We start from the raw sequence: 13448 nt of genomic DNA, 5'->3' as shown, positions 1-13448 counted from the left end.
CAACCCCCCCTCGCCGCCTCTCCCAACCCCCCCTCGCCCCCTCTCCCAACCCCCCCTCGCCCCCACTCCCAACCCCCCCTCGCCGCCTCTCCCAACCCCCCCTCGCCGCCTCTCCCAACCCCCCCTCGCCGCCTCTCCCAACCCCCACCTCGCCCCCTCTCCCAACCCCCCCCTCGCCCCCTCTCCCACCCCCCCCTCGCCCCCTCTCCCACCCCCCCTCGCCCCCTCTCCCAACCCCCCCTCGCCCCCTCTCCCAACCCCCCCTCGCCCCCTCTCCCAACCCCCCCTCGCCCCCTCTCCCAACCCCCCCTCGCCGCCTCTCCCAACCCCCCTCGCCGCCTCTCCCAACCCCCCCTCGCCGCCTCTCCCAACCCCCCCTCGCCGCCTCTCCCAACCCCCCCTCGCCGCCTCTCCCAACCCCCCCTCGCCGCCTCTCCCAACCCCCCCTCGCCGCCTCTCCCAACCCCCCCTCGCCGCCTCTCCCAACCCCCCCTCGCCGCCTCTCCCAACCCCCCCTCGCCGCCTCTCCCAACCCCCCCTCGCCGCCTCTCCCAACCCCCCCTCGCCGCCTCTCCCAATCCCCCCTCGCCGCCTCTCCCAACCCCCCCTCGCCGCCTCTCCCAACCCCCCCTCGCCGCCTCTCCCAACCCCCCCTCGCCCCCTCTCCCAACCCCCCCTCGCCCCCTCTCCCAACCCCCCCTCGCCCCCTCTCCCAACCCCCCCATTGAGCTGCCGGTTCTGTCCCTCCGTTAGCCGTGTCTCAGTAATTGCTATAATATCCCAATCCCACCGACCCATCCATGCCCCGGGTTCATCAGCCTGACCTGTCAGCCCGGGCTCCCCGGGCCCCTCGCTCCCGACTCCCCCGGGCCCCTCGCTCCCCGACTCCCTCGGGCCCCTCGCTCCCCGACTCCTCGGGCCCCTCGCTCCCCGACTCTCCCGGGCCCCTCTCTCCCCGACTCCCCCGGGCCCCTCTCTCCCCGACTCCCCCGGGCCCCTCACTCCCCGACTCCCCCGGGCCCCTCACTCCCCGACTCCCCCGGGCCCCTCACTCCCCGACTCCCCCGGGCCCCTCACTCCCCGACTCCCCCGGGCCCCTCACTCCCCGACTCCCCGGGCCCCTCACTCCCCGACTCCCCCGGGCCCCTCGCTCCCCGACTCCCCCGGGCCCCTCGCTCCCCGACTCCCCCGGGCCCCTCGCTCCCCCGACTCCCCCGGGCCCCTCACTCCCCGCTCCCCCCGGGCCCCCCGCCGCCCCGGCTCCCTCGGGGCCCCTCATCACTTCTGAAATGTTGATTATAAACTGGCCTCGATCTCTGTCACAGCCGCCCCTTTGCAGAGAAGCAGAGTTCTCGGTTATTCAGTGTCGTGTTGAGTTACTGGAACATTTGAGTTTAAATTATTCAGTGCTTTGTCACATTAGCAGACAGATTATTTACGGATCGCAGCAGGAGCTGCGGGAACCAGGGATGTTGGGAATTTTAATCTAACGGGAGTAAGGATGGAAGCAGAGATTGTAAAACGTGGAGATTTTATTTGTGTTCTCTGAAGCATTGCCGCTGGGGTAATTGTGAGTGTTTATGGCGCAGCGTCCCCGGGTGGCGCCACCACTGGGAGGCTGCTGTAACTGCAGCGTGACGTTTACATAGACTCGTTTCCATTGTCACAAATATTCTGGGTTTTAACCACGAACATAATTCCGTTTCTAACATCCTGCGGTGAACCGTGATCAGGGGAAGCCTCCACCTCCTGGTCCTCCTCCAGCTGTCCCTCGGTCTTTAGTGCGATTTGAACCACACTGTCCGCCTCCAACTCCCTTTTCGGCTGTTGTTCAGCTGGATTGGAGGCTGTCACCCCCTCCCACTCGTATCTATCGAATCCTAACCAGAGGATCACGTTCACCCATAGGATGTAGGCCATTCGGCCCATCGACCCTGCTCCCCCATTCACCCCATCGACCCTGCTCCCCCATTCGGCCCATCGACCCTGCTCCCCCATTCGGCCCATCGACCCTGCTCCCCCATTCGGCCCATCGACCCTGCTCCCCCATTCACCCCATCGACCCTGCTCCCCCATTCGGCCCATCGACCCTGCTCCCCCATTCACCCCATCGACCCTGCTCCCCCATTCACCCCATCGACCCTGCTCCCCCATTCACCCCATCGACCCTGCTCCCCCATTCACCCCATCGACCCTGCTCCACCATTCACCCCATCGACCCTGCTCCCCCATTCACCCCATCGACCCTGCTCCCCCATTCAGCCCATTGACCCTGCTCCCCCATTCAGCCCATTGACCCTGCTCCCCCATTCAGCCCATTGACCCTGCTCCCCCATTCAGCCCATCGACCCTGCTCCCCCATTCACCCCATCGACCCTGCTCCCCCATTCACCCCATCGACCCTGCTCCCCCATTCACCCCATCGACCCTGCTCCCCCATTCACCCCATCGACCCTGCTCCCCCATTCACCCCCATCGACCCTGCTCCCCCATTCACCCCATCGACCCTGCTCCCCCATTCACCCCATCGACCCTGCTCCCCCATTCACCCATCGACCCTGCTCCCCCATTCATCCCATCGACCCTGCTCCCCCATTCACCCATCGACCCTGCTCCCCCATTCACCCCATCGACCCTGCTCCCCCATTCACCCCATCGACCCTGCTCCCCCATTCACCCCATCGACCCTGCTCCCCCATTCACCCCATCGACCCTGCTCCCCCATTCACCCCATCGACCCTGCTCCCCCATTCACCCCATCGACCCTGCTCCCCCATTCACCCCGACCCTGCTCCCCCATTCACCCCATCGACCCTGCTCCCCCATTCACCCCATCGACCCTGCTCCCCCATTCACCCCATCGACCCTGCTCCCCCATTCACCCCATCGACCCTGCTCCCCCATTCACCCCATCGACCCTGCTCCCCCACCCATCGACCCTGCTCCCCCACCCATCGACCCTGCTCCCCCATTCACCCCATCGACCCTGCTCCCCCATTCACCCCATCGACCCTGCTCCCCCACCCATCGACCCTGCTCCCCCATTCACCCCATCGACCCTGCTCCCCCACCCATCGACCCTGCTCCCCCATTCACCCCATCGACCCTGCTCCCCCATTCAATGAGATTGTGACTGATCTGATGTGATAATCCTCAACTCCACTTTCCCGCCTTATCCCCGTAACCCTCGATTCCCTTACTGATTAACAATCTGTTTCTCTCAGCCTTGAACATACTCAGTGACCCGGCCTCTACAGCTCTCTGCGGGAAAGAATTCCACAGATTCACTCCCCTCTGAGAGAAGAAATTCCTCCTCATCTCTGTCTTCAATGGGCGACCCCCTCACTCTGAGATGATGCTCTCTGGTCCCAGACTGTCCCACAGGGGGAAACAACCTCTCAGCATCGACCCTGTCAAACCCCCTGAGAATCCGATATGTCTCAATAAGGTCGCCTCACATTCTTCTAAACTCCGGTGAGTACAGGCCCAACCTACTCACCCTCTCCCCATGAGAAACTCCCTCCCTACCCGGGAACATAGTGAACCTTCTCTGGACGGCCTCCAATGCCAGGATATCTCTCCTTGGTTAAGGAGGCTGAAGGTGCTCTGTCCTCTTGGGGAGAAGTCCTGGGTGTTGGTTAATGATACAAAGTTCCCCCAGGCTGTGGTTGCGAGTGTTACACTGCCAGAGGTTGTTCCCTGTGGGTGAGGCATTACACCCAGGCACCCACTCCACCCCCCCCACCCCCATCAGACCGGAGAATCCCAGAGGATGCCAAACACCCCGGGAAAGCAGGGACCCCCCCTCCTCCCTGAGGGTCCCAGAGACACCTCCACCTGGCCCCTCACACACACACACTCTCTCACACACACACACTCACACAGACTCTCACACACACACACTCACACTCACACACACTCACACTCACACACACTCACACTCACACACACACTCACACACTCACACTCACACACACTCACACACACACACTCACACTCACACTCACACACACGATAATAAGCTGGCCTTTGAGTCCATGTTGTCAATGACAGATTATTTAACCGCAAGATATTTCCCCTATCATCAAACGAGGATCATCAAACGAGGGGAGTGAGGAGATCAAACCCGTCAAAACTCCAGTCCCTCTGTCTTCTCTCCCTCTGTCTCTCTCCCCCTCCCTCCCCCTCCCTCCCTCTGTCTCTCTCCCTGTCTCTCCCTCCCTCTGTCTCTGTCTCCCCCTCCCTCTGTCTCTCCCTGTGCTCCTGCCCCGGACTCTGAGAAGTTGGGGGAGTTTAAGTCTCTGGGACTTTCCCTGGACTGAGCTGGTTTGGATTTCTCTGAGCCGGGAGGGCTCCTGTCCGGAGTGGGGTCAGGGAGGTTGGAGGCCGGGGGTCAGGCAGCACGGATTTGGTCGAGCAGATTCTTCAGGTTGCAGACGAAGCGAGCTGCCAGTTTTGCCAGCGGTGAGCAGCTGTGACCATCGTTAACCAGACGCCACATCGGCATCAGTTCCTTGGCTGCGATGTGGTGGGAGGTGATGATAGACTTGTAGCAGCAGCGACTGAAGGGGAAGCGGAGTCCCCCGGACATGCGGGAGGTGTGGGTGGGGTGGACACCCACACGGAGGGCGCACAGACCCACAAAAACATCCTCGATCCTGAGCAGAGGAAGCGTCAGTGCTGCTATGTACACCTTGCGCGCCATATCCCCCGACAGCACGTAGGAGGTTCCACTACAGTAATCGGGCAAAATGTCTGCCGGGTACGCAGCTTCTGACACGTAGTACAGGCTGGTGGCGTTACGAATGGCCCGGACCTTCCTGTGGACACGGCCCAGGTACAGATCAGTGGATCTCTCGCCCCAGCCCAGCAGGAGGGACACCAGGTTCTGAAGGTTGAGGAAGACATCATCATCCACCTTGAGGAGGTACTGGGCCGAGGGACAGTAGGTGGTAAACCAGCGCGTCACCATGATGGTCTTGTGGGTCAGGTTGAGGTACGTGTCCAGGAAGTGACCCTGTACCACGTCACCGTACCGCGCAGCCTCCCGGTCGATCATCTCCTGCTCCTCCGGGCTCTCTGGAACTCCGAGGGCAAAGAGGGTCCTGACCTTCCGGCCCCCCACCTCCCGCACCGAGCCCCAGCTCTGTCGAATGGCCTCTCGGTTCCCACGGTGAGCCGGTTTACTGACCACGAAACTGACCAGGAAGGGGCCGGAGCCGGAGCAGACATCGGGAGCAGACAGCCGGTAGAAGCTAGCCGCGTCTGGCTTCAGGGCGGCTGGATCGAAGGCAGCGGCGGCCTCCCGCAGCCTGGAGACGCTGGGGTCCGCGGGAAGGCCAGTCACGGGGCTCAGGAGCCATTCCTCAATGTAGCCGGCAGAGAAGGTGGTCACCGTCAGGACGCAGGCAGCCACGAGCAGCAAGGCAGCCAAGAAACGGCACACCCTGTACTTCCCCGAGGAGTGGAACGCAACGCGGGGGCAGCGGGAAGGCAGCAGGAAGCAGCTAAACTGCCCCGTTAGCTGTGAAATCCGTTTCCAGGAGAGACGTACCATCACCTGCACAGAAAAACAACACACATCACACCCAGCTGACCCGGGAAAAAGAAAAGCCCTTATCCCCAAGTACCAAACCTTCCCTGGGCGGCACGGTAGCACAGTGGTTAGCACTGCTGCTTCACAGCTCCAGGGTCCCGGGTTCGATTCCCGGCTCGGGTCACTGTCTGTGTGGAGTCTGCACATTCTCCCCGTGTCTGCGTGGGTTTCCTCCGGGTGCTCCCGTTTCCTCCCACAGTCCAAAGATGTGCGGGTTAGGTTAATTGGCCATGCTAAATTGCCCCTTAGTGTCCTGGGATTCATAGGTTAGAGGGATTAGCGAGTAAATATGTGGGGATATGGGGATAGGGCCTGGGTGGGATTGTGGTCGGTGCAGACTCGATGGGCCGAATGGCCTCTTTCTGTACTGTAGGATTCTATGATTTCCCGAAAACAGCATCACAAATCCCAGTCACCCACAGACTGAGTCTTCACATTCCCTGCTGGACCCGCATTTTCACAACTAAAACCCTCTGTCCCCATATAATAACCCCACATAAATCCCAAACTAATCCCACTGCCCCGCTCTCTCCCCATAGCCCTGTATCAACCCCCAGACTAATCCCACTGCCCCGCTCTCTCCCCATGGCCCTGTATCAACCCCCAGACTAATCCCACTGCCCCGCTCTCTCCCCATAGCCCTGTATCAACCCCCAGACTAATCCCACTGCCCCGCTCTCTCCCCATAGCCCTGTATCAACCCCCAACCAATCCCACTGCCCCGCTCTCTCCCCATAGCCCTGTATCAATCCCCAACCAATCCCACTGCCCCGCTCTCTCCCCATAGCCCTGTATCAATCCCAAACTAATCCCACTGCCCCGCTCTCTCCCCATAGCCCTGTATCAATACCCAAACTAATCCCACTGCCCCGCTCTCTCCCCATAGCCCTGTATCAATACCCAAACTAATCCCACTGCCCCGCTCTCTCCCCATAGCCCTGTATCAATCCCAAACTAATCCCACTGCCCCGCTCTCTCCCCATAGCCCTGTATCAATACCCAAACTAATCCCACTGCCCCGCAACTCCCCATAGCCCTGTATCAATCCCCAACCAATCCCACTGCCCCACTCTCTCCCCATAGCCCTGTATCAATACCCAAACTAATCCCACTGCCCCGCTCTCTCCCTATAGCTGTACTATGGTGGTGGAGTGGTAATTGTCACTGGACTAGTAATCCAGCGTCGTGCTCGGAGGAGCCACGGCAGCTGGTGGAATTTGAATTCAATAAAAATATCTGGAATTAAGAATCTGCTGATGACCCATTGTCGATTGTGGGGAAAAACCCATCTGGGTCACTCATGTCCTTTAGGGAAGGAAATCTGCCGTCCTTACCCGGTCTGGCCTACATGTGACTCCAGAGACACGGCAATGTGGGTGATTCTGAAATTACACCAAAACCTCAAGGAAGAAGTTGGAAATGTCTGAGGGAGTGCGACCCACGACAATTTGCAAATTAACAAAATTCCACAAACTAATTGAATTGAATTATAACGCCATTAGTTTCAACTTGATCATGGATGAAGATAGATCTGGTCCTCGGGTTGAGGTTCTAAACTGGAAAAAGGCCAAATTTGAAGAAATGAGAAAGGATCTAAAAAGCGTGGATTGGGACAGGCTGTTCTCTGGTAAGGATGTGAATGGTAAGTGGAAGGCCTTCAAAGGAGAAATTTTGAGAGTGCAGAGTTTGTATGTTCCTGTCAGGCTTCAAGGCAAAGTGAATAAGAATAAGGAACTTGGTTCTCGAGGGATACTGAAACTCTGATAAAGAAGAAGAGAGAGATGTATGACATGTATAGGCAACAGGGAGCAAATAAGATGCTTGAGGAGTATAAAAAGTGCAAGAAACTACTTAAGAAAGAAATCAGGAGGGCCAAAAGAAGACATGAGGTTGCTTTGGTAGACAAGGTGAAGGATAATCCTAAGAGCTTCTACAGGTATATTAAGAGCAAAAGGATAGCAAGGGATAAAATTGGTCCTCTTGAAGATCAGAGTGGTCGGCTATGTATGGAACCAAAAGAAATGGGGGAGATATTAAATGGGTTTTTTGCATCCGTATTTACTAAGGAAACTGGCATGGAGTCTATGGAAATAAGGCAAACAAGTAGGGAGGTCATGGAACCTTTACAGATTAAAGGGGAGGAGGTGCTTGCTGTCTTGAGGCAAATCAGAGTAGATAAATCCCCAGGACCGGACAGGGTATTCCCTCAGACCTTGAAGGAGACTAGTGTTGAAATTGCAGGGGCCCTGGTAGATAAATTTAAAATGTCGGTATCCACGGGTGAGGTGCCGGATGATTGGAGGATAGCTCATGTTGTTCTATTGTTTAAAAAAGGCTCAAAAAGTAATGCGGGAAATTATACACTGGTAAATTTCACGTCAGCAGGAGGTAAATTATTGGAAGGAGTACTAAGAGATCGGATCTACAAATATTTGGACAGACAGGGACTTATTAGGGAAAGTCAACATGGCTTTGTGCGTGGTAGGTTTAACCAATCTATTAGAGTTTTTCGAGGAGGTTACCAGGAAAGTGGATGAAGGGAAGGCGGTGGATGTTGTCTACATGGACTTCAGTAAGGCCTTTGACAAGGTCCCGCATGGGAGGTTAGTCAGGAAGGTTCAGTTGCTAGGTATACATGGGGAGGTAGTAAATTGGATTAGACACTGGCTCAATGGAAGAACAGTAAGAAGTCTCACAACACCAGGTTAAAGTCCAACAGGTTTATTTGGTAGCAAATACCATAAGCTTTCGGAGCACAGCTCCTTCGTCAGATGGAGTGGATAATGTGGTAAATTGGATCAGATATCCACTCCATCTGACGAAGGAGCATTGCTCTGAAAGCTTATGGTATTTGCTACCAAATAAACCTGTTGGACTTTAACCTGGTGTTGTGAGACTTCTTACTGTGTTTACCCCAGTCCAACGGCGGCATCTCCACATCAATGGAAGAAGCCAGAGAGCGGTAGTGGAGGATTGCTTCTCTGAGTGGAGGCCTGTGACTAGTGGTGTGCCGCAGGGATCGGTGTTGGGTCCATTGTTGTTTGTCATCTATATCAATGATCTGGATGATAATGTGGTAAATTGGATCAGCAAATTTGCTGATGATACAAAGATTGGAGGTGTAGTGGACAGTGAGGAAGGTTTTCAAAGCTTGCAGAGGGATTTAGACCAACTAGAAAAATGGGCTTGAAAATGGCAGATGGAGTTTAATGCAGACAAGTGTGAGATATTGCACTTTGGAAGGACAAACCAAAGTAGAACGTACAGGGTAAATGGTAGGACACTGAAGAGTGCAGGAGAACAGAGGGATCTGGGAATACAGGAACAGAATTCCCTAAAAGTGGCGTCACAGGTAGATAGGGTCGTAAAGAGTGCTTTTGGTACATTGGCCTTTATAAATCAAAGTATTGAGTATAAAAGTTGGAGTGTTATGGTAAGGTTATATAAGGCATTGGTGAGGCCGAATTTGGAGTATTGTGTACAGTTTTGGTCACCTAGTTACAGGAAGGATGTAAATAAGGTTGAAAGAGTGCAGAGAAGGTTTACAAGGATGTTGCTGGGACTTGAGAAGCTGAGTTACAGAGAAAGGTTGAATAGGTTGGGACTTTATTCCCTGGAGCGTAGAAGATTGAGGGGAGATTTGATAGAGGTGTATAAAATTATGATGGGTATAGATAGAGTGAATGCAAGCAGGCTTTTTCCGCTGAGGCTAGGGGAGAAAAAAACCAGAGGGCATGGGTTAAGGGTGAAAGGAGAAAAGTTTAAAGGGAATATTAGGGGGGGCTTCTTCACGCAGAGAGTGGTGGGAGTGTGGAATGAGCTGCCGGATAAAGTGGTAAATGCGGGGTCACTTTTAACATTTAAGAAAAACTTGGACAGGTTCATGGATGAGAGGGGTGTGGAGGGATATGGTCCAAGTGCAGGTCAGTGGGACGAGGCAGAAAAATGGTTCGGCACAGACAAGAAGGGCCAAAGGGCCTGTTTCTGAGCTGTAATTTTCTATGGTTCTATGAATATTGGTGCAAAACGCAGTAAATGTTTTTCAGATTCAAAACCCAACACTACAGAATAAATCCCCCAAGCTTAACATCGAGACAGAGACATTGAATAGAGGAGTTGGAATGTCTCGTTGAAGTTGTACAAGACATTGGTAAGGCCACACTTGGAATACTGTGTGCAGTTCTGGTCACCCTATTATAGAAAGGATATTATTAAACTAGAAAGAGTGCAGAAAAGATTTACTAGGATGCTACCGGGACTTGATGGTTTGAGTTATAAGGAGAGGCTGGATAGACTGGGACTTTTTTCTCTGGAGCGTAGGAGGCTGAGGGGTGACCTTATAGAGGTCTATAAAATAATGAGGGGCACAGATCAGCTAGATAGTCAATATCTTTTCCCCAAAGGTAGGGGAGTCTAAAACTAGAGGGCATAGGTTTAAGGTGAGAGGGGAGAGATACAAAAGTGTCCAGAGGGGCAATTTTTTCACACACAGGGTGGTGAGTGTCTGGAACAAGCTGCCAGAGGTAGTAGGAGAGGTGGGTACAATTTTATCTTTTAAAAAGCATTTAGATAGTTACATGGGTACGATGGAGAGGGATATGGGCCAAATGCGGGCAATTGGGATTAGCTTAGGGGTTTAAAAAAAAAAGGGCGGCATGGACAAGTTGGGCCGAAGGGCCTGTTTCCATGCTGTAAACCTCTGAGGGAGGAATGGAGAGAGAGAGACACCGAGATAGAGAGAGAGACAGACACCGAGATAGAGAGAGAGACAGACACCGAGATAGAGAGAGAGAGACAGACACCGAGATAGAGAGAGAGAGACAGACACCGAGATAGAGAGAGAGAGACAGACACCGAGATAGAGAGAGAGAGACAGACACCGAGATAGAGAGAGAGAGACAGACACCGAGATAGAGAGAGAGAGACAGACACCGAGATAGAGAGAGAGAGACAGACACCGAGATAGAGAGAGAGAGACAGACACCGAGATAGAGAGAGAGAGACAGACACCGAGATAGAGAGAGAGAGACAGACACCGAGATAGAGAGAGAGAGACAGACACCGAGATAGAGAGAGAGAGACAGACACCGAGATAGAGAGAGAGAGACAGACACCGAGATAGAGAGAGAGAGACAGACACCGAGATAGAGAGAGAGAGACAGACACCGAGATAGAGAGAGAGAGACAGACACCGAGATAGAGAGAGAGAGACAGACACCGAGATAGAGAGAGAGAGACAGACACCGAGATAGAGAGAGAGAGACAGACACCGAGATAGAGAGAGAGAGACAGACACCGAGATAGAGAGAGAGAGAGACAGACACCGAGATAGAGAGAGAGACAGACATCGAGATAGAGAGAGAGAGAGACACCGAGATAGAGAGAGACACAGACACCGAGATAGAGAGAGAGACAGACAGACACCGAGATAGAGAGAGAGAGACAGACACCGAGATAGAGAGAGGCACCGAGATAGAGAGAGAGAGGCACCGAGATAGAGAGAGAGAGGCACCGAGATAGAGAGAGAGAGGTACCGAGATAGAGAGAGAGGACACCGAGATAGAGAGACACCGAGATAGAGAGACACCGAGATAGAGAGACACCGAGATAGAGAGACACCGAGATAGAGAGACACCGAGATAGAGAGACACCGAGATAGAGAGACACCGAGATAGAGAGACACCGAGATAGAGAGACACCGAGATAGAGAGACACCGAGATAGAGAGACACCGAGATAGAGAGACACCGAGATAGAGAGACACCGAGATAGAGAGACACCGAGATAGAGAGACACCGAGATAGAGAGACACCGAGATAGAGAGACACCGAGATAGAGAGACACCGAGATAGAGAGACACCGAGATAGAGAGACACCGAGATAGAGAGACACCGAGATAGAGAGACACCGAGATAGAGAGACACCGAGATAGAGAGACACCGAGATAGAGAGACACCGAGATAGAGAGACACCGAGATAGAGAGACACCGAGATAGAGAGACACCGAGATAGAGAGACACCGAGATAGAGAGACACCGAGATAGAGAGACACCGAGATAGAGAGACACCGAGATAGAGAGACACCGAGATAGAGAGACACCGAGATAGAGAGACACCGAGATAGAGAGACACCGAGATAGAGAGACACCGAGATAGAGAGACACCGAGATAGAGAGACACCGAGATAGAGAGACACCGAGATAGAGAGACACCGAGATAGAGAGACACCGAGATAGAGAGACACCGAGATAGAGAGACACCGAGATAGAGAGACACCGAGATAGAGAGACACCGAGATAGAGAGAGAGAGAGAGAGACACCGAGATAGAGAGAGAGAGAGACACCGAGATAGAGAGAGAGAGAGACACCGAGATAGAGAGAGAGAGACACCGAGATAGAGAGAGAGAGACACCGAGATAGAGAGAGAGAGACACCGAGATAGAGAGAGAGAGACACCGAGATAGAGAGAGAGAGACACCGAGATAGAGAGAGAGAGACACCGAGATAGAGAGAGAGAGACACCGAGATAGAGAGAGAGAGACACCGAGATAGAGAGAGAGAGACACCGAGATAGAGAGAGAGAGACAGACATCGAGATAGAGAGAGAGAGACAGACATCGAGATAGAGAGAGAGAGACAGACAGACACCGAGATAGAGAGAGAGAGACAGACAGACACCAAGATAGAGAGAGAGAGACAGACAGACACCAAGATAGAGAGAGAGAGACAGACAGACACCAAGATAGAGAGAGAGAGACAGACAGACACCGAGATAGAGAGAGAGAGACACCGAGATAGAGAGAGAGAGAGACAGACACCGAGATAGAGAGAGAGAGACAGACACCGAGATAGAGAGAGGCACCGAGATAGAGAGAGAGAGGCACCGAGATAGAGAGAGAGAGGCACCGAGATAGAGAGAGAGAGGCACCGAGATAGAGAGAGAGAGGCACCGAGATAGAGAGAGAGAGGTACCGAGATAGAGAGAGAGGACACCGAGATAGAGAGACACCGAGATAGAGAGACACCGAGATAGAGAGAGAGAGAGACAGACACCAAGATAGAGAGAGAGAGACACCGAGATAGAGAGAGAGAGAGACAGACACCGAGATAGAGAGAGAGAGACAGACACCGAGATAGAGAGAGGCACCGAGATAGAGAGAGAGAGGCACCGAGATAGAGAGAGAGAGGCACCGAGATAGAGAGAGAGAGGCACCGAGATAGAGAGAGAGAGGCACCGAGATAGAGAGAGAGAGGTACCGAGATAGAGAGAGAGGTACCGAGATAGAGAGAGAGGACACCGAGATAGAGAGACACCGAGATAGAGAGACACCGAGATAGAGAGAGAGAGAGAGAGACACCGAGATAGAGAGAGAGAGACACCGAGATAGAGAGAGAGAGACACCGAGATAGAGAGAGAGAGACACCGAGATAGAGAGAGAGAGACACCGAGATAGAGAGAGAGAGACACCGAGATAGAGAGAGAGAGACACCGAGATAGAGAGAGAGAGACACCGAGATAGAGAGAGAGAGACACCGAGATAGAGAGAGAGAGACACCGAGATAGAGAGAGAGAGACACCGAGATAGAGAGAGAGAGACACCGAGATAGAGAGAGAGAGACACCGAGATAGAGAGAGAGAGACACCGAGATAGAGAGAGAGAGACACCGAGATAGAGAGAGAGAGACACCGAGATAGAGAGAGAGAGACACCGAGATAGAGAGAGAGAGACACCGAGATAGAGAGACAGACACCGAGATAGAGAGAGAGAGACACCGAGATAGAGAGAGAGAGACACCGAGATAGAGAGAGAGAGACACCGAGATAGAGAGAGAGAGACACCGAGATAGAGAGA

At 54.1% G+C, this 13448-nt stretch overlaps 1 protein-coding gene across 4 annotated transcripts in view; it reads right to left on the bottom strand.

Moving 5' to 3' along the window:
* Positions 1–3130: 3130 nt before the first annotated feature.
* Positions 3131–13448, bottom strand: part of LOC144489927 (beta-1,3-galactosyltransferase 9-like) — a 29758-nt gene continuing 19440 nt past the window's right edge. For 3 of the 4 annotated variants that reach the window (XM_078207749.1, XM_078207751.1, XM_078207750.1), the window contains exon 2: positions 3903–5560. In XM_078207749.1, the coding sequence (XP_078063875.1) occupies positions 4394–5557 (1164 nt within the window). In that variant the 5' untranslated portion in view covers positions 5558–5560 and the 3' untranslated portion in view covers positions 3903–4393. Of the gene's footprint in view, positions 3838–3902; positions 5561–13448 lie in introns of those variants that run through there. The other variant, XR_013497107.1, reaches the window with a different exon arrangement.

Source organism: Mustelus asterias, unplaced genomic scaffold, assembly GCF_964213995.1.
Source record: "Mustelus asterias unplaced genomic scaffold, sMusAst1.hap1.1 HAP1_SCAFFOLD_2681, whole genome shotgun sequence".
In the NCBI taxonomy this organism is placed as follows: Eukaryota; Metazoa; Chordata; class Chondrichthyes; order Carcharhiniformes; family Triakidae; genus Mustelus; species Mustelus asterias.
This window is presented reverse-complemented; position numbering and strand designations above follow the sequence as displayed.